The following is a 27412-nucleotide window of genomic DNA, read 5'->3' as shown; positions in this document are numbered from 1 at the left end:
TCAAATTTAAAAAAACGTAAAATTTTTCACAATTTTAGGTTTCTTACTGAAATTATTTACAAACAGCTTGTGCAATTATGACACAAATGGTTGTAAATGCTTCTCTGGGATCCCCTTTGTTCAGAAATAGCAGACATATATGAGTTTGGCGTTGTTTTTTGGTAATTAGAAGGCCGCTAAATGCTGCTGCGCATTACACGTGTATTACGGCTAGCAGTGAAGGGGTTAATTAGGTAGTTTGTAGGGAGATTGCAGGGTTAATTTTAGCTTTAGTGTAGAGATCAGCCTCCCACCTGACACATCCCACCCCCTTATCCCTCCCAAACAGCTCCCCCCCCACAATTGTCCCCACCATCTTAAGTACTGGCAGAAAGTCTGCCAGTACTAAAAAGTTTTTTTTATTTTTTGTTTTCATTTTTTTAGCATATTTACATATGCTGCTGTGTAGGATCCCCCCTTAGCCCCCAACCTCCTTGATCCCCCGCCCAAAACAGCTCTCTACCCCTCCCCCTCTGCATTATTGGGGGCCATCTTGGGTACTGGCAGCTGTCTGCCAGTACCCAGTTTGCAGAAAAAAACTTTAATTTTTTTTCCCTGTAATGTAGCTTCCCCCCCCCCCACACCTTGATTGATTTATAAAAAAAAACTTATTCCCAATTTTTTTAAAACTTTTTTCTGTAGTGTAGCGGTTCCCATCCGCGCCCGCGTGTGTCAGTGCGTGCCCCCAATCATCCCCGCCCACGATCCCGCCCCCCCTCCATGTCACCAAGGCCATCGATGGCTGCCACCCGCCTCCCACCCACCAACGAGGTAAGCCACCGATCTCCGGTGCAGAGAGGGCCACAGAGTGGCTCTCTCTGCACCGGATGGCTTAAAAAGGTTATTGCAGGATGCCTCGATATCGAGGCATCACTGCAATAACCGGAAAGCTTCCAGCTGCTTTCCAGATTGAGGACGTGCAGGGTACGTCCTTGGTCGTAAAGGGTATTTTTTTTTAGAGGACGTACTCTGCACGTCCTCGGTCGTTAAGGGGTTAAATAAGAAGGGTTGAATAAGGCACACTTATCTTGATAAAGCCCTCCTGTAGGGTGAAACGCGTCGAAAGCTGTGGTTTTTATTCACTTTGGAAATCTGTATTATACTTTCTTTTAAGAGACGCTTTAACACGGGTTATTTGCTCTTATAATAGTCCATCAAGCCTGTGGTCTGCGTGCGTGGCACTAAGTGCAGGTGTAGATTGTGGACCACTCTCATAGAGAAGTTTGTTTCACTTTGTTTCCTCTTGCTCCCTCCTGATTGCAATATTGGTATATCATAAAAAAAATCAGAACGGCCGGATTGCTGGCAAAGACAAGCCTCCTGAGTGTCACCCGCCAGAGTCACGTGGGGTGAACTTGCGGTTGTGATTACACTTCCAGCCGAACGATACAGACCAATTCTCCAGGAACATGGGAGCTAAGGTATGAACTAAATTACAGGTAATTTTATTCCAAATACTGGCACCGATAAAATGACTATACTCTCCAAGGCGGGACTGTAAAAAGAAACCTTTTGGATCCAAATATATGTGGCTTTGTCAGAAAGACTTTTATTAGCGGTACACCAATAACCATTGTTGTGCATAATTTGTACTTAACCGCATCAGGTCAACAGTATTAAGCTGAATTTTGCAACGTAGTAACGATACCGTCTCTTGTAAAGTCAATTTTTTCCTTTTGTTGCCTATTTTAAATCTGTTTGATGCATATTGGATTTCTGTGCACATACTCAAGGGAGAAGTCCCTGTTTTTATTGTTTTAAGTGAATTCTTATTTTTCACATATAACCTGTTCTTTAAATCCTAGAAGGGCTGAATATATATTCACCGCTTTGAGCCGATTGTATCTATCACTGCTGCACATTTTGGCCGATATATGGCCTTCCCATTATTTGCTATCCCAGGAGAGCAGAAATACATTTTTACCAATGAGAGTCTTATAAATATAATTGCTAATTTTGGCTGAAACCTATTTTTTTGATATCTTAAGCAACTAGCGCCCTTACTACCCTTTATTTATATAAATACTGCCTCGAACAGAATTAAAGGAGCTATTCAATCCTCTGTAAGGTGTTTGATATCTAGACCCGAGCGTTCTACTGAATCCTCTATCCATATCAGTTTTACAACAATGTTATACATTAGCAAGAGCACTAGATGGCAGCACTATGTAGTGCTTCAGGCACGTGCACGCTACCTATCTAGGTATATCTTCAACAAAGAGTAACATGAGAACAAAGCAAATTAAATAATAGAAGTACATTGGAAATTTGAGTTCCATGTCCCTTTAATGGAACAGACTACATCAAAGCAGTAATAAAACATCCATAGGAGTCAGAGAGGGGTGGAATGTTGCTCTTTAGACATTCGTCTGCTGCTAATGAACAATCCCCCGTGTGTTCTCTTTGGGAGCTGCATCGCTTCTGGGGACTTGTGTGTTTAACCTTCTCAGTAAGACAAAAATGATACAGCATATATTTATTTGCTTTAGAATCTTCCTTTCAGGTTGCTGAGCGGGGCTCCAGCAGAAATATACCAATATATTTTATATACATTATGTACCTAGCACTACTAGAGAATTTAGTGGCGCTTTAGAAATAAATATATTCTTATAAAACACATCTATTAGATATATTATTGTTCGTGAGAATACAGTAAATAAAGGTTTTCAGAGGCTGTTTAATAATAAATATTACAGAGACATAAACATCACAATCACAAAGTCCTTTCAAAATAGATTTATAGCTGAAAAAACAAAAACACTATGTATATGAAAATATAACTTATTAATATAACACACTTTTCTCTGTTGTACACAAAATAGAAACACTTTGTTCCATCCCAGATTAAAAAAAAATCATTAATAACACTGAATACAAAGTTTAGAAAAGTTTAAACCAAATGACGCTAACAGATTTTTCTGCTAAACGCACAGTTTGGCTCTTGTGCCAGATAATGTCCATAAAGCAGGGCTATACATTTAGGGCCAGAATACGAGTGGAGCGCAAAATTGCGCTTTCGTTAGCATGATATTTGTGCGCCACTCAGTAATAACGGTGCACGCAAATGTGCGCTGGTATTAGAGGTTCAGCGCAATGCGAACGTGAGCTTGAATTTTCCTATTTACAAGCGCATGATAAATTAGCTTTCCACTTGTAATCTAGGCCTTAGTGTGTAATGTAGCAGCCAAACAGACAATTCATGAGCTATTTTAAGAGGCAATATAGATATGTACAGAATAATGTAACAAGTTAGGAGGCAGATACTCATTTTAAAAGCCATGGCTCTGCAACTCCTGGGATTTGTCTAGCCCTGCTCTAATTTGTTTCTGCTGTTTAGTCCCGCTCGCAGGGTACGTGTCTAATGACGAATGGGAAAATGTTCTGCCGCATTGTTCTGTTTGCTCTGCTTGGGACAGCGTGAAGATATCTAACAAATATGTGTGTGCACGGCGGAGAAGAAACTAGTCTAGTTTGTGCAGATCATATCCGGTAATCCATACATCTGTCAGTGAGCAGAGTAATGTCCACTAGGTAGGTGTGCACACATGTACCACAGGAGCGCTTGTCTTATCCTCGTACTCGCGCAACCTCCTTACGTAACCAGAGAGAGTCATGATAGAAACGTGAATCACCCAAGTTCAGAATCGTCCTCTTGTAGAAGTAGAAATATAACACAGCCACTGTAAATACAGAAGATTAAGGAACATTAAAGCTCTTTTTGTATGAATGTATCCGAAATGATTCAGTGTATTGCAAGAGATCTACTAACAGAGCAAAAGTTTTAAAAACATTTTAAACCTGCCATTTTGTTAGAAAAACATGCATTGCAGGCATGGGACACACCCCTTGAAAAGCCTCAAATATTGTTTGCGCTACCTCCTTGCCAATTAGGGACAGATGCCAATGACCTCCTGCAAATATCAACCAATAACTGTGCAGCATGTAGCAGTGTCAGGGATCTGCATTCCCTCTGGGGAAGGAATAATTACAGTAAAAGCAGACTAAATAAAATGCATAATTAAATGTTTTTTTTGCAACCTACATTATTTATAGTACCTGCCTTTCTTGTAATTTTCTTCTACAAACTGATTTTTTTCTATTTCCACACATACTAAAACGTGTTCAATCATCCATATCAACAAGAAGCAGTTAAACATTTTAATATATTTATATCCCCCCCCCCCCAAAAAAAATAATGTTTTGGTGCAGCTCTTTTATAGGGATGGCAGATTTTTTTAACAAGGTATCTGTTTAGTTATGATGTAGTTTTAGCTGACCCACCTACATGTTGTTTATATCTGAATATTCTTGAGGCTTTTTAAGTGGTGTATCCCTTGATTGCTTTGAAATAGTGACTTATGCAATTTTTGTTGACAAATATCAAACTCAGATATTTAAACTTTTTGTTAAAAGTATTTTTCATTGAAAAAAGTGACTAAATCCCATTGTAGATAGTATTGAACAGTGCAATACCAAACAAAACAGTCTTACATGTATATTGTACAGAAGAGTAAACAATAATGGGAAACACTAAGTTAAAGGGATATGAAACCACATAGAGCACCAATTTTAAGCAACTTTCTAATTAACTCCTATTTTAAAATTTTCATTGTTCTCTTGCTATCTTTATTTGAAAACCAGGAATGAAAGCTTTTGGAGCCAGCCTATTTTTTTTCAGTACCCTGGATAGGGCTTGCTGATTGGTGCCTGCATTTAGCCATCCAATCATCAAGCGCAACCCAGGTTCTCAACCTAAAATGAGCTGGCTCCAAAGCTGTTATTCCTGCTTTTTAAAATAAAGATAGCAAGAGAACAAAGGAAAAATTGATAATAGAAGTAAATTTGAAAGCTGCTTAAAAATTGGGTTTAGTGTCCCTTTAACTTAAAAATAAAAGTGTTCTACCAGGATCTTTTTGATGGGTGCACTAACTGGGCGATTTTACTGACCACTTGGATAAAAGTTTAGCCCATATAAAGCTAAAATGATCTAATATTAAATGTTCATTGCTCACATGTATGTTAAGCTATGAGAATTGCTTTTGCTCCAGGGCGGTGCATAGGAAAAATAAAGAATATTAGCATTTTTTAAAAAGACAGTAAAATATAAATTAAACATTTATGATTCGGATAGAGCATGTGATTTAAAACAACTTTTCAATTTACTTCTATTATCAAAATGTCTTTGTTCTTTTGGTATCTTTTGTTGAAAAATAGTATGTGCTTATACTGCACTACTGGTAGCTAGCTGGTGATTGGTGACTACACACATATGCCTCTTGTTATTGGCTCACCAGATTTGCTCAGCTAGGTCCCAGTAGTGCATTGCATAACTTTTAACTATGTGTTTAATACATTTAAATGACATTCTAGTGCATTTATTAAAGCGACAGTCTAGTCAAAAATTTAACTTTCATGATTCAGATAGGACATGCAATTTTAAACAACTTTCTTTATTTTAAAAAGCAGGAATGTAAGCTTATGAGCTGGCCCGTCTTTCGTATCAAATGTATCAGGCACAGCTAGCGCTCCAGAACAGGAAAAAAAGGCAAACAAGAAAAACAAATTAAAAAGGTATTACAAAAAGAAAAAAAAAAACTCTAGACCTATAATATGGATTCTGCCTTACCGACTCTCTGCAGCACATACAGAGCCTGTAACCCGTCTGACCAGATAAAGACATTCTGAGTTTTCCAGCGCAGATTCTATGGGATCAAAAGATCAACAACATTGTAAGTAAAATGAACATCATGAAACTGATATAAAATATTTGTTTTCTCCAAACGAAAACATAAAATATTCTTATTCTCGTGAAATAACACCTATAAATCTACATTTTATTATAGATGCACAGATAGAGCAAAGGTTGTTTTCATTCCTTCATTTCTGAATATAACTCTCTCTCTCTTCTGCATCTTTAGAATATTCTGATTGAAGCGTTTTCTAGATTGTGAGCATAGACAGAAAAATCATGAAAAATCAAGTAAATTCATTTAGTAGTTTGATATTTTTCTTAGATGGTCACACACACTGCTGTATGAGAGGGATCTGGAATATAAACCCATTCACTTCCCTTTCACTTACTTTACATAAGTGGGTTTATTACACACATTCTTTTTACAATAGTTCCTGCAGGGACATAAGGCTGTGTAAACTGAGGGCTACCAGTATATGTTTCGTTGCATCACACACCTACGTTTGTCCAAGAATGGCTTCTCATCCCCTGATGCTACAAGAACAGGTAACACCATGACCCCTCTGAGAAAGTGTTTGTGAAATGCGCGTTGGTGGCACTTTCACTGTGGGCATAGTCTCTCTTTTTATGTTGCTTACCAGGATGTAATAATAATAATAATAATAATATCTAGTCTCCTCCGCTGTTATGGTCATTTACTTTACTTCAGTAGTCAGATAAAAAGTAATCAAGTTCTCGATATAGAAGGAGCTTTTTATTAGCTAAGCTTTAATATAGTGGTTTTGCTACGCACTATTTAACCTATTTATTTTGGGTATTAGTTGACATTAGCTGTTTCACCACTTGGCATTAGCTAAAATACTAGATCTGACTCCTTATTTGATTGATTAGTGGAGACAAACCATACGTATCACCCTGGGTTTAAAGGGACAGTCAACACCAGAATTTTTGTTGTTTTAAAAGATAGATAATCCCTTAATTACAATTCCCCAGTTTTGCATAACCAACACACGTTTTACCTCTGTAATTACTTTGTAGCTAAGCCTCAGCAGACTGCCCCCTTATTTTAGTTCTGTATTTTAGCCAATTAGAGCTGTCTCCATGGTAAATTCACGTGCATGAGCTCAATGTTATCTATATGAAACACGTGAACTAATGCCCTCTAGTGGTGAAAAACTATCAAAATGCATTTAGATTAGAGGCGGCCTTCAAGGTCTAAGAAATTAGCATATGAACCTCCTAGGTTTAGCTTTCAACTAAGAATACCAAGAGAACAAAGCAAAACTGGTGATAAAAGTAAATCGGAAAGTTGTTTAAAATTACATGCCCTATTTGAAACATGGGACTTGACTGTCCCTTTAAGATTTTTTTAACTTGTGTGTGTGTAAGCGTACGCAATTATAATTTTTTTTTCATGATTATTTTTAAATAAAGTTATTTTGATTTTAATGTTTCCAATTCTATACTTTTGTATCAATTGTCTAAACTAGAGTAAGCCTCTTTTTCTTTCTGCTGTGCAACATTTGTTAAATTTTTGTAAAAATTGCTATAAGAACATTTTGTTATTAAAGGGACATAACACTGCAATGGTAAAAAGCTTCAGAGCATTGCTTGCCTACACATGTGTTAAAGGGACATTTAAAGTGAATGTAAAGTTTTTGGTTTTTGCAGCCTGTATTCTATTCCTCATCTAATATATAGTATGATCGCAACTTTTTTTATATTTTTTATATATATATATTATAGTTATAAATACACTTTAGATTTACATTCCCGGCCGTTCCTAGCTCCGCCCTCCATGTATTTCCGGATAATGCCTTTATTACTTCAAATGCGCGTTCCCGATTGCCGAACCAATTGCGCATGCGCACCATTCCCCATACAATCGATTTGCGCCTGCGTGACACAAAAAATGTTATGCCTAAAGCGCAGGCGTCAATCGTTGCATTCAATGACTAGCTATCAATGATAGTATTCAATGCCGGCGACGCTGAAATTTGCGCTGGTTTGGTATCCTATATAAGAGCGTAACCTAGAAGTTACGCTCGTATATTTCTGCCGTCGCCCGTAGTTTTTCGGGCCATAGGCAGGTATACCAAACCAGCGCAGTTTGGTATCCAATATACAGCGTAAGGACTTACGTGGTGAAAATGGAGAAATCTTACTCCATTTTCACCTCGCCACAAAAAGCAGCCGTAGTAAGCCTTACGCTATCTATTGGAGCCTCGTAACTCCCTAAACTAGCTACAAAATAAACCTAACACCTAACGCATGCGCAATGTCTATCTACCGGTCAAACGCGATCCCCCGCCGCAATCCCTAATAAAGTATTTAACCCCTAAACCGCCGCTCCCGGACCCCGCTGCCATCTACATTAACTACCCCCTAATGTGATCCCCCTACACCGTCGCCAACAATATTAAACTACCCCCTAAATTGAGCCCCTTACACCACCGACATCTACCTTACCTACCCACTAAAGTGAGCCCCTTACACCACCGACATCTACCTTACCTACCCCCTAATGTGAGCTCTTACCCAGCCGCCATCTATTTTAAAATTATTAACCCCTAATTTAATCCCCCTACCCCGCCGCCACCTATATTAAATTAATTAACCCCTAATCTAATCCCCCTACCACGCCGCCACCTATATTAAATTATTTAACCCCTAAAATACTAAACTATCCCTACCACTAAACCCAAGTCTAACCCTACAAATAGCCCTGAAAAGGGCTTTTTGCGTGGCATTACCCCAAAGTAAACTGCTCTATTGCCAGCCCTTAAAAGGGCTTTTTGCGGGGCATGCCCCAAAGAATTCAGCTCTTTTACCAGCCCTTAAAAGGGCTTTTGGTGGGACTTTGTCACAAAGTAAACTGCTCTTTTGCATCTAATCTAAATCCCCCTACACCGGCCCTACCTATAATAAATGTATTATCCCCTAATCTAATCCCCCTACACTGGTCCTACCTATAATAAAATGTATTAACCCCTAATTTAATCCCCCTACACCGCCGCCAGCTATATTAACTATATTAACCCTAATTATATTAGGGTTAATATAGTTAATATCGTTATTATATTATCTAAATATTAAGTATAATAACCCTATCTAACTCTAACATCCCTAACTAAACTCTTATTAAAATAAATATAATATAAATATTATTAATGAAAATATTCCTATTTAAATCTAAATACTTACCTATAAAATAAACCCTAAGATAGCTACAATGTAATTAATAATTACATTGTAGCTATTTTAGGGTTTATATTTATTTTACAGGTAACTTGGTATTTATTTTAACTAGGTACAATAGCTATTAAATAGTTAATAACTATTTAATAGCTACCTAGTTAAAATAATTACCAATTTACCAGTAAAATAAATACTAAACTAAGTTACAAATACACCTACACTATCAATAAATTCAATAAACTACAAATATCTAAACTAAAAAACAATAAAATAATCTAAAATAAATTACAAAAAACAAACACTAAATTTACAAAAAATAATAAAAAATATTACAAGATTTTTAAGCTAATTACACCTATTCTAAGCCCCCTAATAAAATAATAAAGCCCCCCAAAATAAAAAAATTTCCCTGCCCTATTCTAAATTAAAAAAGTTCAAAGCTCTTTTACCTTACCAGCCCTTAAAAGGGCTTTTTGCGGGGCATGCCCCAAAGAATTCAGCTCTTTTGCCTGTAAAGATAAACACAATACCACCCCCCAACATTACAACCCACCACCCACATACCCCTATTCTAAACCCACCCAAACCCCCCTTAAATAAACCTAACACTACCCCCCTGAAGATCTCCCTACCTTGTATTCACCCAGCCGAGCAGAACTCTTCATCCGATCCGGGCGATGTCTTCAATCAAGCGGCAGAGAAGTCTTCTTCCATCCGGTGATGTCTTCAAGCAAAGCAGCATCTTCAATCTTCTTTCTTCGCTCCTCCGCCGCAGAGCATCCATCCGGCACGACGACTTCCCGACGAATGAGGTACCTTTAAATGACGTCATCCAAGATGGCGTCCGTCGAATTCCGATTGGCTGATAGTATCCTAATTAAGGTAGAAAAATCTGATTGGTTGATTGAATCAGCCAATCAGAATTAAGTTCAATTCGATTGGCTGATTTGTTTAGCCAATCGAATTGAACTTAATTCTGATTGGCTGATTCAATCAACCAATCAGATTTTTCTACCTTAATTCCGATTGGCTGATAGAATCCTATCAGCCAATCGGAATTCGACGGACGCCATCTTGGATGACGTCATTTAAAAGGTACCTCATTCCTCGTTCAGTCTTCGTGCCGCATGGATGCTCCGCGGCGGAGGAGCGAAGAAAGAAGATTGAAGATGCCGCTTTGCTTGAAGACATCACCGGATGGAAGAAGACTTCTCTGCCGCTTGATTGAAGACATCGCCCGGATCGGATGAAGAGTTCTGCTCGGCTGGGTGAATACAAGGTAGGGAGATCTTCAGGGGGGTAGTGTTAGGTTTATTTAAGGGGGGTTTGGGTGGGTTTAGAATAGGGGTATGTGGGTGGTGGGTTGTAATGTTGGGGGGTGGTATTGTGTTTATCTTTACAGGCAAAAGAACTGAATTCTTTGGGGCATGCCCTGCAAAAAGCCCTTTTAAGGGCTGGTAAGGTAAAAGAGCTTTGAACTTTTTTAATTTAGAATACGGCAGGGAAATTTTTTTATTTTGGGGGGCTTTATTATTTTATTAGGGGGCTTAGAATAGGTGTAATTAGCTTAAAAATCTTGTAATATTTTTTTTTATTTTTTGTAATTTAGTTTAGTTTAATTTATTGTATTTTAGTTTAGATATTTGTAGTTTATTTAATTTATTGATAGTGTAGGTGTATTTGTAACTTGGGTTAGGATTTATTTTACAGGTACATTGGTTATTATTTTAACTAGGTAGCGATTAAATAGTAAATAACTATTTAATATCTATTGTACCTAGTTAAAATAAATACAAAGTTGCCAGTAAAATAAATATAAACCCTAAAATCGATACAATGTAATTTATTAATTACATTGTAGCTATCATACGGCTAGATTTAGAGTTTGGCGTTAGCCGTGAAAACCAGCGTTAGAGGCTCCTAACGCTGGTTTTAGGCTACCGCCGGTATTTGGAGTCAGTGATTAAAGGGTCTAACGCTCACTTTTCAGCCGCGACTTTTCCATACCGCAGATCCCCTTACGTCAATTGCGTATCCTATCTTTTCAATGGGATCTTTCTAACGCCGGTATTTAGAGTCGTTTCTGAAGTGAGCGTTAGAGCTCTAACGACAAAACTCCAGCCGCCTGAAAAAGTCAGGAGTTAAGAGCTTTCTGGGCTAACGCCGGTTCATAAAGCTCTTAACTACTGTACCCTAAAGTACACCAACACCCATAAACTACCTATGTACCCCTAAACCGAGGTCCCCCCACATCGCCGCCACTCGATTAAAATTTTTTAACCCCTAATCTGCCGACCGCCACCTACGTTATACTTATGTACCCCTAATCTGCTGCCCCTAACCCCGCCGACCCCTGTATTATATTTATTAACCCCTAACCTGCCCCCCACAACGTCGCCGCCAGCTACCTACAATAATTAACCCCTAATCTGCCGACCGCAAAGTGCCGCCACCTACGTTATCCTTATGTACCCCTAATCTGCTGCCCCTAACACCGCCGACCCCTATATTATATTTATTAACCCCTAATCTGCCCCCTCAACGTCGCCGACACCTGCCTACACTTATTAACCCCTAATCTGCCGAGCGGACCTGAGCGCTACTATAATAAAGTTATTAACCCCTAATCCGCCTCACTAACCCTATCATAAATAGTATTAACCCCTAATCTGCCCTCCCTAACATCGCCGACACCTACCTTCAATTATTAACCCCTAATCTGACGACCGGAGCTACTATAATAAATGGATTAACCCCTAAAGCTAAGTCTAACCCTAACACTAACACCCCCCTAACTTAAATATAATTTAAATCTAACGAAATTAATTAACTCTTATTAAATAAATTATTCCTATTTAAAGCTAAATACTTACCTGTAAAATAAACCCTAATATAGCTACAATATAAATTATAATTACATTGTAGCTATTTTAGGATTAATATTTATTTTACAGGTAACTTTGTATTTATTTTAACCAGGTACAATAGCTATTAAATAGTTAAGAACTATTTAATAGTTACCTAGTTAAAATAATAACAAATGTACCTGTAAAATAAATCCTAACCTAAGTTATAATTAAACCTAACACTACCCTATCAATAAATTAATTAAATAAACTACCTACAATTACCTACAATTAACCTAACACTACACTATCAATAAATAAATTAAATACAATTGCTACAAATAACTACAATTACATAAACTAACTAAAGTACAAAAAATAAAAAAGAACTAAGTTACAAAAAATAAAAAAATATTTACCAACATTAGAAAAATATTACAACAATTTTAAACTAATTACACCTACTCTAAGCCCCCTAATAAAATAACAAAGACCCCCAAAATAAAAAATTCCCTACCCTATTCTAAATTAATAAATGTAAAAGCTCTTTTACCTTACCAGCCCTGAACAGGGCCCTTTGCGGGGCATGCCCCAAGAAAATCAGCTCTTTTGCCTGTAAAAAAAAAAAAACATACAATACACCCCCCCCCAACATTACAACCCACCACCCACATACCCCTAATCTAACCCAAACCCCCCTTAAATAAACCTAACACTAAGCCCCTGAAGATCTTCCTACCTTGTCTTCACCATCCAGGTATCACCGATCCGTCCTGGCATCCGGTGCTGAAGAGGTCCAGAAGATGCTCCAAAGTCTTCCTCCTATCCGGCAAGAAGAGGACATCCGGACCGGCAAACATCTTCTCCAAGCGGCATCTTCGATCTTCTTCCATCCGGTGCGGAGCGGGTCCATCTTGAAGCAGCCAACGCGGATCCATCCTCTTCTTCCGTTGTCTCCCGACGAATGACGGTTCCTTTAAGGGACGTCATCCAAGATGGCGTCCCTCGAATTCCGATTGGCTGATAGGATTCTATCAGCCAATCGGAATTAAGGTAGGAATATTCTGATTGGCTGATGGAATCAGCCAATCAGAATCAAGTTCAATCCTATTGGCTGATCCAATCAGCCAATCAGATTGACCTCACATTCTATTGGCTGTTCCGATCAGCCAATAGAATATTCCTACCTTAATTCCGATTGGCTGATAGAATCCTATCAGCCAATCGGAATTCGAGGGACGCCATCTTGGATGACGTCCCTTAAAGGAACCGTCATTCGTCGGGAGACAACGGAAGAAGAGGATGGATCCGCGTCGGCTGCTTCAAGATGGACCCGCTCCGCACCGGATGGAAGAAGATCGAAGATGCCGCTTGGAGAAGATGTTTGCCGGTCCGGATGTCCTCTTCTTGCCGGATAGGAGGAAGACTTTGGAGCCTCTTCTGGACCTCTTCAGCACCGGATGCCAGGACGGATCGGTGATACCTGGATGGTGAAGACAAGGTAGGAAGATCTTCAGGGGCTTAGTGTTAGGTTTATTTAAGGGGGGTTTGGGTTAGATTAGGGGTATGTGGGTGGTGGGTTGTAATGTTGGGGGGGGGGGGGGTATTGTATGTTTTTTTTTACAGGCAAAAGAGCTGATTTTCTTGGGGCATGCCCCACAAAGGGCCCTGTTCAGGGCTGGTAAGGTAAAAGAGCTTTTACATTTATTAATTTAGAATAGGGTAGGGAATTTTTTATTTTGGGGGTCTTTGTTATTTTATTAGGGGGCTTAGAGTAGGTGTAATTAGTTTAAAATTGTTGTAATATTTTTCTAATGTTGGTAAATATTTTTTTATTTTTTGTAACTTAGTTCTTTTTTATTTTTTTGTACTTTAGTTAGTTTATGTAATTGTAGTTATTTGTAGCAATTGTATTTAATTTATTTATTGATAGTGTAGTGTTAGGTTAATTGTAGGTAATTGTAGGTAGTTTATTTAATTAATGTATTGATAGGGTAGTGTTAGGTTTAATTATAACTTAGGTTAGGATTTATTTTACAGGTAAATTTGTTATTATTTTAACTAGGTAACTATTAAATAGTTCTTAACTATTTAATAGCTATTGTACCTGGTTAAAATAATTACAAAGTTGCCTGTAAAATAAATATAAATCCTAAAATAGCTATAATATAATTATAATTTATATTGTAGCTATATTAGGATTTATTTTACAGGTAAGTATTTAGCTTTAAATAGGAATAAGTTATTTAATAAGAGTTAATTAATTTCGTTAGATTTAAATTATATTTAACTTAGGGGGGTGTTAGTGTTAGACTTAGCTTTAGGGGTTAATACATTTATTAGAATAGCGGTGAGGTCCGGTCGGCAGATTAGGGGTTAATAATTGAAGTTAGGTGTCGGCGATGTTAGGGAGGGCAGATTAGGGGTTAATACTATTTATGATAGGGTTAGTGAGGCGGATTAGGGGTTAATTACTTTATTATAGTAGCGCTCAGGTCCGCTCGGCAGATTAGGGGTTAATAAGTGTAGGCAGGTGTCGGCGACGTTGAGGGGGGCAGATTAGGGGTTAATAAATATAATATAGGGGTCGGCGGTGTTAGGGGCAGCAGATTAGGGGTACATAAGGATAACGTAGGTGGCGGCGCTTTGCGGTCGGCAGATTAGGGGTTAGTAAGTGTAGGTAGCTGGCGGCGACGTTGAGGGGGGCAGGTTAGGGGTTAATAAATATAATATAGGGGTCGGCGGTGTTAGGGGCAGCAGATTAGGGGTACATAGGGATAATGTAAGTTGCGGCGGTTTACGGAGCGGAAGATTAGGGGTTAATAATAATATGCAGGGGTCAGCGATAGCGGGGGCGGCAGATTAGGGGTTAATAAGTGTAAGGGTAGGGGTGTTTAGACTCGGGGTACATGTTAGAGTGTTAGGTGCAGACGTAGGAAGTGTTTCCCCATAGGAAACAATGGGGCTGCGTTAGGAGCTGAACGCTGCTTTTTTGCAGGTGTTAGGTTTTTTTCCAGCTCAAACAGCCCCATTGTTTCCTATGGGAGAATCATGCACGAGCACGTTTTTGAGGCTGGCCGCGTCCGTAAGCAACTCTGGTATGGAGAGTTGCATTTGCGGTAAAAATGCTCTACGCTCCTTTTTTGGAGCCTAACGCAGCATTTTTTTGAACTCTCGATACCAGAGTTAATTTTATGGTGCGGCCAGAAAAAAGCCCGCGGAGCGTTAACAGCCCATCTACCGCCAAACTCCAAATCTAGGCCTTAGGGTTTATTTTATAGGTAAGTATTTAGATTTAAATAGGAATATTTTCATTAATAATATTAATATTATATTTATTTTAATAAGAGTTTAGTTAGGGATGTTAGAGTTAGATAGGGTTATTATATATATATATATATATATATATATTATAATAACGATATTAACCCTAATATAATTAGGGTTAATATAGTTAGTATAGCTGGCGGCGGTGTAGGGGGATTAAATTAGGGGTTAATATTTTTAAAATAGATGTCGGCGGGGTAGATGGGTTAGATGTCGGCGGGGTAGATGGCGGCGCGGTAGATGTCAGCGGGGTAGATGGCGGCGGGGTAGTTAAGTTAGATGGCGGCGGTTTAGAGGTTAATAACTTTATTAGGTAGCGGCGGGGTCCTTGATCGGCGGTTTAGGGGTTAAACACTTCATTGGGTATCGCGGACCGCGGTTGACAGGTAGATAGACATTGTGCATGCGTTAGGTGTTCGGAATTGTTTGCGCATGTGCTACATGTGAACGAGCATGGATTGTCAATGACGATTTGTTAGGGAACGCATGCGCAGTTTGATCGCGTTACGTGTGCAAAAAGGGGCTGGACGCCACGGGGTATGAGCTAGAGCTTAATTCGTTAAGGGCAATGTCAATCAAATTAGCTTAATTCGTTAAGGGCAATGTCAATCAAATTAGATACGAGGGACAAGATGGCGGGTGGAGGAAGAAAGTAAGCGAAGTAGGTTTATAAATCCTTCGATTATGGTTTTAGTCTTAAATTATAAAAAAATTATGAATTAAACTAACGTTTATTTTAGGTAATTAACAAGATGAGGAAGAGTGGTGAACGTGACTTGACATTCACTTTTAAGTATAATTTTAATGATTCAGATAGAGAATGAAATATTTAAAAAAAAAAAAAAAACTAAAAAAAACCCAAAAACCTTTTCAATGTATTTCTCATAACGCATACACTTTGTTCCCTTTGTATTTTTTTGTTGAATAGCATAACAATGTAGGATTGTGCACGTCTTTAGCACTATATGGCAGCAATGTTTGCAACAATGTAAAATATTTCTGCAGACATAGTTGTGAGCACTGAAGTCAGAGTGCTAATGACACATGCACGCTCCTGAGCTCCTACACTGTAACAAGGATACCAAAAAGCTAATTTGATAACATAAGTAAATTGCTAAGGTTTATAAAACTGCATGCTCTCTATAAACCATGAAACGTTAATTTGGACTTTAATAACCCTTTTAAAATAGACATTAAGTAGCTCTTGTATTTGTATAAAGCCTGTTCTTGTCTCATGAGTCCATAAAACAAAATCTGTATATTGCATAAACCACTTATTTGTTTTTCAGCATTTACAGGTCTTTCAAGAGACTGAGGGAGAAGCACAATTCTATACAAAAATGTTAGTGATGCACCGAAATGGAAATTCTGGACCGAACCCGAAAATCCAGGATGCGCCTGGCTGAAAACCGAAAGTCTTTTTTTCCAAATTATTTTCAAATATTTTTTATTTATTTAGTTTTTTTTTGCATAATTAGAATAAATAATGAATGAATCTGAATTGAAAACCTGCAAGCCAATAAAATAAAATGACCACACTTTTATTGAAAGCAACACACTACTTAAAATGTTTCGGCATCCCTACTTAAAACAATATTAAATATCAATATACTGTATTATTCTTTATTTAGTTCTGTGTAACAGAATCAGATTCAGTTTTTTTTACCAATTATCCAAATAAAGTATTGTCCTAGAAAAGTATTATATGCAAAACAGTAAGTCAAGAAATGAACTCAAACAGCAGCTCTAGGCTTAAATCAAATGTGAAATATGCTACACAAATTTTACCGAAAATAACAGACAAAACCCCCCCAAAAAAAACCCGAAATAGCCAAAAATGCAATTTTCGAGCAAAATGTTTCTGCGGCCGAAATTTCGGTGCATCCCTAAAAAAAAATAATAAATTTTTTTAAAAAAAAAATGTACTTTTAAAGTCGGCTCTGAACCAGCAAAGCCCCACTGGTCCAAAGCTAAATCAGGGACAGCATATGTGTGTATCTGCCAATCACTGGCCCTGTTTAACTCAGAATTGCCAGTTCATTGCATTTTGGAGCACACTTTAACCTTTGTGAGAGTCAAACAAATAACACTTAGTGCAATAATAAAATGTTGTAATGCATTAGAGCCCAGGTTAGCATCACCAGCGTGCACAAAAGTGCTCTTCTAAGGTAATGAGGTCATTAAGGCACCTACCTAGCCAAGATGCAGAATGTACACAGTCTTATCCGGTGAAGCTGGATCCTCTCTAAGCTGTGCAGCTAAGAATGAAAAGTCTCAGGATTGTCGCCCAAACACAGCACAGCACCCTCATGGCATCTTCCTGCAGCTAGGGTCAAGCACACTGCTCTGAAAACTCCATTTGCTATTTACTTTTTTATCTACTGTATATGCTGCTAAAGCTCACACCATGACTCCCTTTCTAGGCTTTGCAGTTAGGAACTATAAGTCCCAGAATGCTGCTGCAGCACAGAGCCCTAATGGCATCCTCCTGCAGCCAGAGTCTGAAACACTGCTCTGAAAACGATCTATTTACTTTTTTCTTCCACTGTGTGCATTGCTAAGGCTTGCACCATGCCATCCGCTTTCAAGCACCAATGCAACACAGGCAACATGGTAATTGTAAAAAACATTGCACTTGTGTAACTATGCTTGCATTTGGCATTGTTGCTAGTGAGTATACTGTCAGACTGCTGTAGGATTAGATTATGCAGTGGCACTTTTTGGCTGATTTATTGACATTTATTAAGCAGCATGTGGTGACACATTTTCTGATTTTTGAACAACAGATCTGGTAATTTCTGCTAATTAATACTTGTGTACTGCTGTGTGTTAGGGTTATGTCTGTTGTATATAATACATATAATTTGTTCCCTTGGTATTTTTTGTTGAAGAGCATAACAAGGTAGGCTCAGTATTGTACACATAGTGTCCAACGTAGCAGGGTACCACATCCGGGTGCACCTGAAGGAAAACTGAAGACAGCCCAAACACTACTCTCCAAGTCCGGAGTGCCTTTGCCGCGGAAGATCAAACCGCTGGAAAATGCCAACTGAAAACGAAAGATGCAGGCACTCACAGGTGTGAAAAAATAAGTTTACAGACAGACATGGTCCCTAGCAGAGAACGATGGTCTGACGCGTTTTGTGCCCCCTAGAGGCGCTTATTCATATAAATAAGTGCCTCTAGGGGCCGCAAAATGCGTCAGCCCATCATTGTCATGTCTGTTTGTAAACTTTTTTTTTAATTTTTGACAATAAAAAGTATTTTGTATACTTTTTTTTACACCTGGGAGTGCCTGCATCTTTTGTTCTCAGTAGACTCAGTATTGTTTTGTAATATGGTTTACTGTGTACAGGCCTTGCATGGTGCTTAATTCTTGATAGCTGGATTCCAAATTGATAGTTGCCAACTAGGAAGCCAAAAAAATAAATTCAAAATGTTGCTTGGCGCCCCCTGACGAGCGCTTATTTGTGAAAATAGCTGTTCTTGGTTAAAAGCTTGCTGGGCTCTGCATTATAGTAGTTTGCTATTAATGCCTTAAAGTGACATTGTCCACAAGATATTTCTTTGCATAAATGGAAGTGTTTTTTGTAAAAATCTATAGGTTTTCTTTATTTTTTTTTTTAAATAACATTGTGTTGATTTTCACACTCCTAGCCAAGCCCCACAGTGTCAGATGTGTACACACGTTTACAGACTCCTGCTGGCTTCTGTTGGTCTAATCTGTCTTTTTATATGCAGAGAAGGGGGGGCGGCTGCTCTTCTTGTTTTCCCAGCCCCTTTCACTGCGTGTCCCAGCCAAACCTCATCAACAGAGCTAAACTGGGAGCTTCTAAGTACATTTTTCAAAGGTTTTATAATGGATTTTTATAACAGTATATCTGCATATTCTTCTTTATAGTAGTGTCTATAACATGCAGTTATATGAAAATTGGTGTATACTGTCCCTTTAACAGCAGTAGCAATTGCTTATCCCTGCCAATCACCTGCTGTGTTCAGCTCTTTGTAGGGGTTATACACAGATTTCCGTGATGAGTAGTGCACGTATTGCATGCTCTGAACAATTAAAGCATGTAGTTTTAGCACTATAATGTTCCCTTATGATTATTTACACAAGATCTTGAATATCATATCAATATATACATGTGTCTGTGGACCATAGAATAGGAAGGGAAATGTCTCACCATAAGCCATACGTGTAATGCAATGCTGAGTGCCAAGTGCAGGGCGCACATAAGCACAGTGACCTGGAAACGCTGAACCAGAATGCCAAGAAGCCCAGCCTGGAATACGAATGTGTTAAACAGCATAAGGAACAGGACAATAGCTGCGAAGAGAGTGCCTACGTCCTGTAAACTGAAATAAAATGAAAAGTACCTGGTCATATACTTGTTCTGCTTGATATTCAGAAATGATTTGTGAGGGTATATGAAGTGGGGATTCAGAAATGTTAGCAACAGAACACACTTGCTCATTCACACACACACACATATATATCAGAAATGTTGCTTTTTGTTTTTCCCATTTCCCATCATGCTTAGGCACTAAGCGGTCCTGTTGAGCATCATGGGAAATGTAGTCCAGAAACATCTGTAGTGCCAAGGTTTGCCATCACTGGTATAGAGCATATGCATTTATATACATACATAGAGTTCAACTCAATACTATGTCACATGGTCCATTTAGATGTGCCTGTTATTTGGTTCCCTAATGTCATATAGGGTACTAAAAACAAATGTACCTAGTATGTTGTGTTGTGAAAAGCTGTGAAAGGAATACAATGTATGTGAGCACTATAACATCAGGGGGATTGCTCAGGGTTCAGAACTAGCTTGAACAAACTATGTGTAGGCAACTCAATTTCTCTGACCCACCGCATCGGATCTGCAGATAATTAAAGGGACATCAAACCCATTTTTTTCTTTTGCGATTAAGAAAGCATGCGATTTTAAACAACTTTCCAATTTATTTCTATTATCCAATTTGTTTTGTTCAAAAGCATATCTAGGAGCTGCTGATTGGTGGCTGCATATGTATGCTTAATGCTATTGGCTCACCCATGTGCATTGCCATTTCTTCAACAAAATATATTAAGAGAAGGAAGCAAAAAAAGACAATAGAAGTAAATTGGAAAGTTGTTTAAAATCATATTCTCTATATAAATCATACTCTTACTGCCAGGTTAAAGGTCAACCAAGGTAAGGAGGGAGTGATAGACAGGGGCACTTCCTGTTATTGCAAGTTCTCTCAACACTCAGTTGCACCAAACATCTAACTGGCTTCTGTGCAGGAACACAGTGTCCTCTACACCCCAATGCACGCGTCATCTTCCTGCAAAATAGTGGTGCCCGCTCACCGGTTCGTGCAGTCCTTGAGAATTGTAGGAACAGGTTTGCATGAACCAGTGAGAACCTCACCACTGGTATAAGCCTGATTGAAGATAGCAAGGATTAGGGTACCACAGTGCAGATATTTACAGGAGATGACAATGTGGAATCATAGCCTATTAAGTCAGAGGGGATGATTAAAAATATGGTTTATTAAAAGGGGGCAACTACTTAGCCCAGGGGAAGGATCAACTTAATGGCCCATGATGAAAACACCTCAGCTCCCAATCTGTATTGTATAATTAACTGTGTATCTGTGTACCAATAATGAATATGCTGTACTGTATAGTGATGTTAAGCTTATAAAAACTTAATAATGAATGCACTATTCTGTTTAATGCTATGAACATGCTGTACTGTATAGTGATGTTAAGCTTATAAAAACTTAATAATGAATACACTATTCTGTTTAATGCTATGAACATGCTGTATTGTATAGTGATAAGCTTATATATAAACTTAATAATGAATACACTATTCTGTTTAATGCTATGAACATGCTGTATTGTATAGTGATACGCTTATATAAACTTAATAATAAATACACTATTCTGTTTAATGCTATGAACATGCTGTACTGTATAGTGATAAGCTTATATATAAACTTAATAATAAATACACTATTCTGTTTAATGCTATGAACATGCTGTACTGTATAGTGATAAGCTTATATATAAACTTAATAATAAATACACTATTCTGTTTAATGCTATGAACATGCTGTATTGTATAGTGATAAGCTTATATATAAACTTAATAATAAATACACTATTCTGTTTAATGCTATGAACATGCTGTATTGTATAGTGATAAGCTTATATATAAACTTAATAATAAATACACTATTCTGTTTAATGCTATGAACATGCTGTATTGTATAGTGATAAGCTTATATATAAACTTAATAATAAATACACTATTCTGTTTAATGCTATGAACATGCTGTATTGTATAGTGATAAGCTTATATATAAACTTAATAATAAATACACTATTCTGTTTAATGCTATGAACATGCTGTATTGTATAGTGATAAGCTTATATATAAACTTAATAATAAATACACTATTCTGTTTAATGCTATGAACATGCTGTATTGTATAGTGATAAGCTTATATAAACTTAATAATTAATGCACTATTCTGTTTAATGCTATGAACATGCTGTATTGTATAGTGATAAGCTTATAAAAACTTAATAATGAATGCACTATTCTGTTTAATGCTATGAACATGCTGTACTGTATAGTGATGTTAAGCTTATATAAACTTAATAATAAATACACTATTCTGTTTAATGCTATGAACATGCTGTATTGTATAGTGATAAGCTTATATAAACTTAATAATAAATACACTATTCTGTTTAATGCTATGAACATGCTGTACTGTATAGTGATAAGCTTATATATAAACTTAATAATAAATACACTATTCTGTTTAATTCTATGAACATGCTGTACTGTATAGTGATAAGCTTATATAAACTTAATAATAAATACACTATTCTGTTTAATTCTATGAACATGCTGTACTGTATAGTGATAAGCTTATATATAAACTTAATAATGAATACACTATTCTGTTTAATGCTATGAACATGCTGTATTGTATTGTATAGTGATAAGAATGAATACACTATTCTGTTTAATTCTATGAACATGCTGTACTGTATAGTGATAAGCTTTTATATATATATATATATATATATATATATATATAAAAAACTTAATAATGAATACACTATTCTGTTTAATTCTATGAACATGCTGTACTGTATAGTGATACGCCTATATAAACTTAATAGTGAATACACTATTCTGTTTAATTCTATGAACATGCTGTATTGTATGGTGATAAGCTTATATAAACTTAATGAATACACTATTATGTTTAATGCTATGAACAGGCTGTACTGTATAGTGATACGCCTATCACTATTCTGTTTAATTCTATGAACATGCTGTACTGTATAGTGATAAGCTTATATATAAACTTAATAATGAATACACTATTCTGTTTAATGCTATGAACATGCTGTATTGTATTGTATAGTGATAATAATGAATACACTATTCTGTTTAATGCTATGAACATGCTGTATTGTATTGTATAGTGATAAGAATGAATACACTATTCTGTTTAATGCTATGAACAGGCTGTACTGTATAGTGATACGCCTATCACTATTCTGTTTAATTCTATGAACATGCTGTACTGTATAGTGATACGCCTATATAAACTTAATAATGAATACACTATTCTGTTTAATTCTATGAACATGCTGTATTGTATAGTGATAAGCTTATATAAACTTAATGAATACACTATTATGTTTAATGCTATGAACAGGCTGTACTGTATAGTGATACGCCTATCACTATTCTGTTTAATTCTATGAACATGCTGTACTGTATAGTGCAGAATTATATAACATTAGCTTACGGCCATGTTTATAAAGCAAAGGGTTATATAGATATTTTGCAACAAAAAGGGTTATAGAGATATTTCGCAACAAAAACAGAACGCCGCTCCTGGCTCTACTGAGCGGGTCTGTTTTCTTCTCCTAAGCGCATCGCGGGCACGCTGTCTAGTCTCTGGTAGCGTGAGCGAGCTACATTGAGTTTAATAGCGCAATCAGCCGGCTGTGATTAGACAGCGTGCCCAGATGCACTTAGGAGAAAAAAAAACAGACCCCCTCAGTAGAGCCAGGAACGGCGTTCTGTTTTCGTTGGGAAATACCTCTATAACCCTTTGCTTTAGAAACATGGCGGTAAGCTAATGCTATATAATTCTGCAATATGTGCAGAATTCTATAACATTATTTTCTAGGTTTACTGCCCCTTTAATGTAGCATTGAAATTAAAATACTCCATGCTACGGCCACTCTGGGGAGCTAACAGTTCGAACTATTCTCCAATTGGCGCTCTAACTACAAAAAATGTGAAGCCCATAGGACTAGAGCGCTGATTGGAGAACAGTTCAAACCATCTGCTCACAAAAAAAAAAAAATTACTTTTGAAGTGGGTGGCCGGAGCGCTGGGTATTAGAACTTCATTGCTATGTTAAAAAGTCATACCTCATCTTTGTTAGAATGGATGAATTGGAGACCATCTAAAATTGTATTTCCATTATTAATCGGATTATACAAATTGGAAATTTTACCATCACTTTATTAAATTGTACTCTAGGTACATATAGCTTGTAAATGGCAAATACATTTGCTCACCCCTGACATACTGTGTACTGACGCTATCTGCAGCCTGTGATGTACACTGTGAAATGATAAGATATAAACATGTCACTAATTAGAGCAGGAATTAGGTGAGGGTGCACAAAGGGCTAGATTATCAGTGGCGCGGTAACCGTTGTGTGCGAGTGATAAGGGGTATATAGCGGCTCTTTGCGCGCATCAGAAGAAGTGCTCGTGTTACGAGTTGAAAGTAAGTTAATATGTTATTTTTAATATACATACATATCTGTATATATCAATACCTATATATAAAATTATATAGATATATATCATATTCTGCTATGTGAAATATTCATATTTCATGTTGGGTTAGTGCACTTGGTTAAACGCGATTGGGTTAGCGCGCGAGTAGAGTGTTAATCCCCCCCACACACTTTTCACGCTCCATTGAAGTCTATGGGGGAATACATTAACGCATTTTTGATATTCCAAGTTCCACTTGTCAGCAAACATTTTACTTTCAACTTGTAATATGAAAGCAACCCGACATGCACAAAAAAAAAACTTCAAGCTGAGTTAAAGGGACATGAAACCCAAAATGTTTCTTTTGTTATTCTGGTATAGAAAACAATTTTAAACAACTTTGCAATTTATTTCTATTATTTAATTTGCTTCATTCTTGAGATATCCTTTGTTGAAGAAATAGCAATACACATTGGGGAGCCAATCACACAAGGCATCTATGTACAGCTACTGAGCCTATTTAGATATGCTTTTCAACAAAGGATATCAAGCAAATAAAGCAAATTAGATAGAAGTAAAATGGAAAGTTGTTTAAAATTGTATGCTCTGTCTAAATCATGAAAGTAAAAAATGTGGGTATCATGGCCCTTTAACACATGAGCAGGGGCTAATTTGTGCTCCACTCATAATCTAGCCTAAAGTGCCCAGCAAGGGGCTAATTTGTGCTCCACTCATAATCTAGCCTAAAGTGCCCAGCAATCAGCAGTGGCAGGAAGTGAGCACCTGGTGTGCCATATGCACCTCTATGTTGTTTCACTATAAAGACCGGTGATCTGCAATTTCCGTAAATCCGCCCACTAATGTAAACACTGCACTTTATATAGTAAATAATAAACTACTACATACACTGCCTCTCGGTATAAACAGCTAAATAATGTTAACACTGCACTTCACAGGTGAAACTCAAAAAATTAGATTTTCGTGCAAAAGTTAATTTATTTCATTAATGCAACTTAAAAGGTGAAACTAATATATGAAATAGACTTATTACATGCAAAGCAAGATAGTTCAAGCTGCGATTTGTCATAATTGTGATGATTATGGCTTACAGCTCATGAAAACCCCAAATCCACAATCTCAGAAAATTAGATTATTACATGCAATCAATAAAACAAGGATTGTACATAGAACAATATCGGACCTCTGAAAAGTATAAGCATGCATACTGTATGTATGTACTCAGTACTTGGTTTGGGCCCCTTTTGCAGCAATTAATGCCTCAATGCGGCGTGGCATGGAAGCTATCAGCCTGTGGCACTGCTGAGGTGTTATGGAAGACCAGGATGCTTCAATAACGGCCTTCAGCTCTTCTGCATTGTTCGGTCTTATGTCTCTCATCTTTCTCTTGGCAATGCCCCATAGATTCTCTATGGGGTTCAGGTCAGGCGAGTTTGCTGGCCAATCAAGCACAGTAATCCCACGGTCATTGAACCAGGTTTTGGTGCTTTTGGCAGTGTGGGCAGGTGCCAAGTCCTGCTGGAAAATGAAGTCAGCATCCCCATAGAGCTTATCTGCGGAAGGAAGCATGAAGTGCTCCAAAATCTCCGGAAGACGGCTGCGTTGACCCTGGACTTAATGAAGCACAGTGGACCAACACCAGCAGATGACATGGCTCCCCAAATCAACATAGACTGTGGACACTTCACACTGGACTTCAAGCATCTTGCAGTGTGTGCCTCTCCATTCTTCCTCCATACTCTGGGTCCTTGGTTTCCAAATAAGATGCAAAATTTGCTCTCATCAGAAAAGAGGACTTTGGACCACTGAGCAACAGACCCCAGGTCTGTTTTTCTTTAGCCCAGGTAAGACGCTTCTGACGTTGTTTGTTGTTCAGGAGTGGCTTGACAAGAGGAATACGACATTTGAAGCCCATGTCCAGGATCCGTCTGTGTGTGGTGGCTCTTGTGAAAGTCCCCAACACTTTTGAATGGCCTTTTCCTGACAATCCTCTCCAGGCTGCGGTCATCCCTGCGGCTTGTGCACCTTTTTCTTCCACACTTTTCCCTTCCACATAACTTTCTATTAATGTGCTTTGATACAGCACTTTGGGAACATCCAACTTTTTTGTAATTACCTTTTGAGGCTTTCCCTCCTTATGGAGGGTGTCAATGATGGTTTTCTGCACAACTGTCAGGTCAGCAGTCTTTCCCACGATTGTGATTCCTACTGAACCAGACTGAGAGACCATTTAAAGGCTCAGGAACCCTTTGCAGGTGTTATGGATTAATTAGCTGATTAGAGTGGGACACTTTGAGCCTAGAATATTGCACCTTTTCACAATATTCTATTTTCCGAGATTGTGGATTTGGGGTTTTCATGAGCTGTAAGCCATAATCATCACAATTATGACAAATCACGGTTTGAACTATCTTGCTTCGCATGTAATGAGTCTCTCTCATATATTAGTTTTGCCTTTTAGGTTGCATTAATGAAATAAATTAACTTTTGCACGATATTCTAATTTTTCGAGTCTCACCTGTATATAATAAATAATAAACTACTACATACACTGCCTCTCTGTATAAACAGATACAAGATAAATAATGTAAACACTGAACTTTATATAGTAAATAATAAACTACTACATACACTGCCTCTCTGTATAAACAGATACCAGCTAAATAATGTAAACACTGCACTTTATATAGTAAATAATAAACTACTACATACACTGCCTCTCGGTATAAACAGCTAACAGCTAAATAATGTAAACACTGAACTTTATATAGTAAATAATAAACTACTACATACACTGCCTCTCGGTATAAACAGCTAAATAATGTAAACACTGAACTTTATATAGTAAATAATAAACTTCTAAATACACTGCCTCTCGGTATAAACAGCTAACAGCTAAATAATGTAAAACTGCACTTTATATAGTAAGTAATAAACTACTACATACACTGCCTCTCGGTATAAACAGCTAACATAGGCAGTGTATTTAGAAGTTTATTATTTACTATATAAAGTGCAGTGGGTCTCATTCACCACTGCATTGCCCTGGGAAGAATAACTCACATGAACAGCACGAGCTGTATAACCGGAGCAGAGCGCAGGAGCTCCGAGAACGAATTAACAAACAGATCAAAGAGCAGCAACATGAACTGCAGGGAGAGCACCAGGCTGTAGTTCCCCGGCTGCAGCATCGTCTGGCAGTGAGCGAGATCCGTGACGGACAAGTAACCGGAGCAGACGCTAAGCACAACCGCTATGGTCCTAGGACAGTAATCTTCCCGGTGCTATGGCAACCATTACCAACTGGTCACGTGACTGCGTTTGAGCCGCAGCCGATCTGCAGTTAGCATCCAATGGGAAACCAGAACCACTGCGGGTGAATTTAGACTCAGTGGCCATATTTGTTTCGGGCAGTCCCCAAACCACTTCGATAGGAGACAATAATGGCAACAACTGGTTGTTTATTACAGG

At 37.7% G+C, this 27412-nt stretch overlaps 1 protein-coding gene across 1 annotated transcript; it reads right to left on the bottom strand.

Annotated features, from left to right (window-relative positions):
* Positions 1–2760: 2760 nt before the first annotated feature.
* Positions 2761–27216, bottom strand: TMEM138 (transmembrane protein 138). Its single transcript, XM_053688921.1, has 4 exons — positions 27005–27216; positions 19287–19458; positions 5666–5741; positions 2761–3719 (listed from the first exon to the last, which is right to left on the bottom strand). Exons 1-4 carry the CDS (start codon positions 27130–27132, stop codon positions 3607–3609), a joined length of 489 nt encoding a protein of 162 aa, XP_053544896.1. The 5' UTR covers positions 27133–27216; the 3' UTR covers positions 2761–3606.
* Between the last annotated feature and the right edge of the window lie 196 nt (positions 27217–27412).

This window comes from Bombina bombina, chromosome 7 (genome assembly GCF_027579735.1).
Source record: "Bombina bombina isolate aBomBom1 chromosome 7, aBomBom1.pri, whole genome shotgun sequence".
In the NCBI taxonomy this organism is placed as follows: Eukaryota; Metazoa; Chordata; class Amphibia; order Anura; family Bombinatoridae; genus Bombina; species Bombina bombina.
This window is presented reverse-complemented; position numbering and strand designations above follow the sequence as displayed.

What these genes read in the sequence shown, in the direction of transcription:
- TMEM138 (XM_053688921.1), bottom strand. Translation starts at nt 27,132, where the DNA reads ATGCTGCAGCCGGGGAACTACAGCCTGGTGCTCTCCCTGCAGTTCATG. An exon ending in ATACAGCTCGTGCTGTTCAT is followed by an intron (nt 19,459 to 27,004) that starts GTGAGTTATTCT and finishes ATTTTATTTCAG; the next exon opens with TTTACAGGACGTAGGCACTC. An exon ending in GTATGTGCTGCAGAGAGTCG is followed by an intron (nt 3,720 to 5,665) that starts GTAAGGCAGAAT and finishes CTGTATTTACAG; the next exon opens with TGGCTGTGTTATATTTCTAC.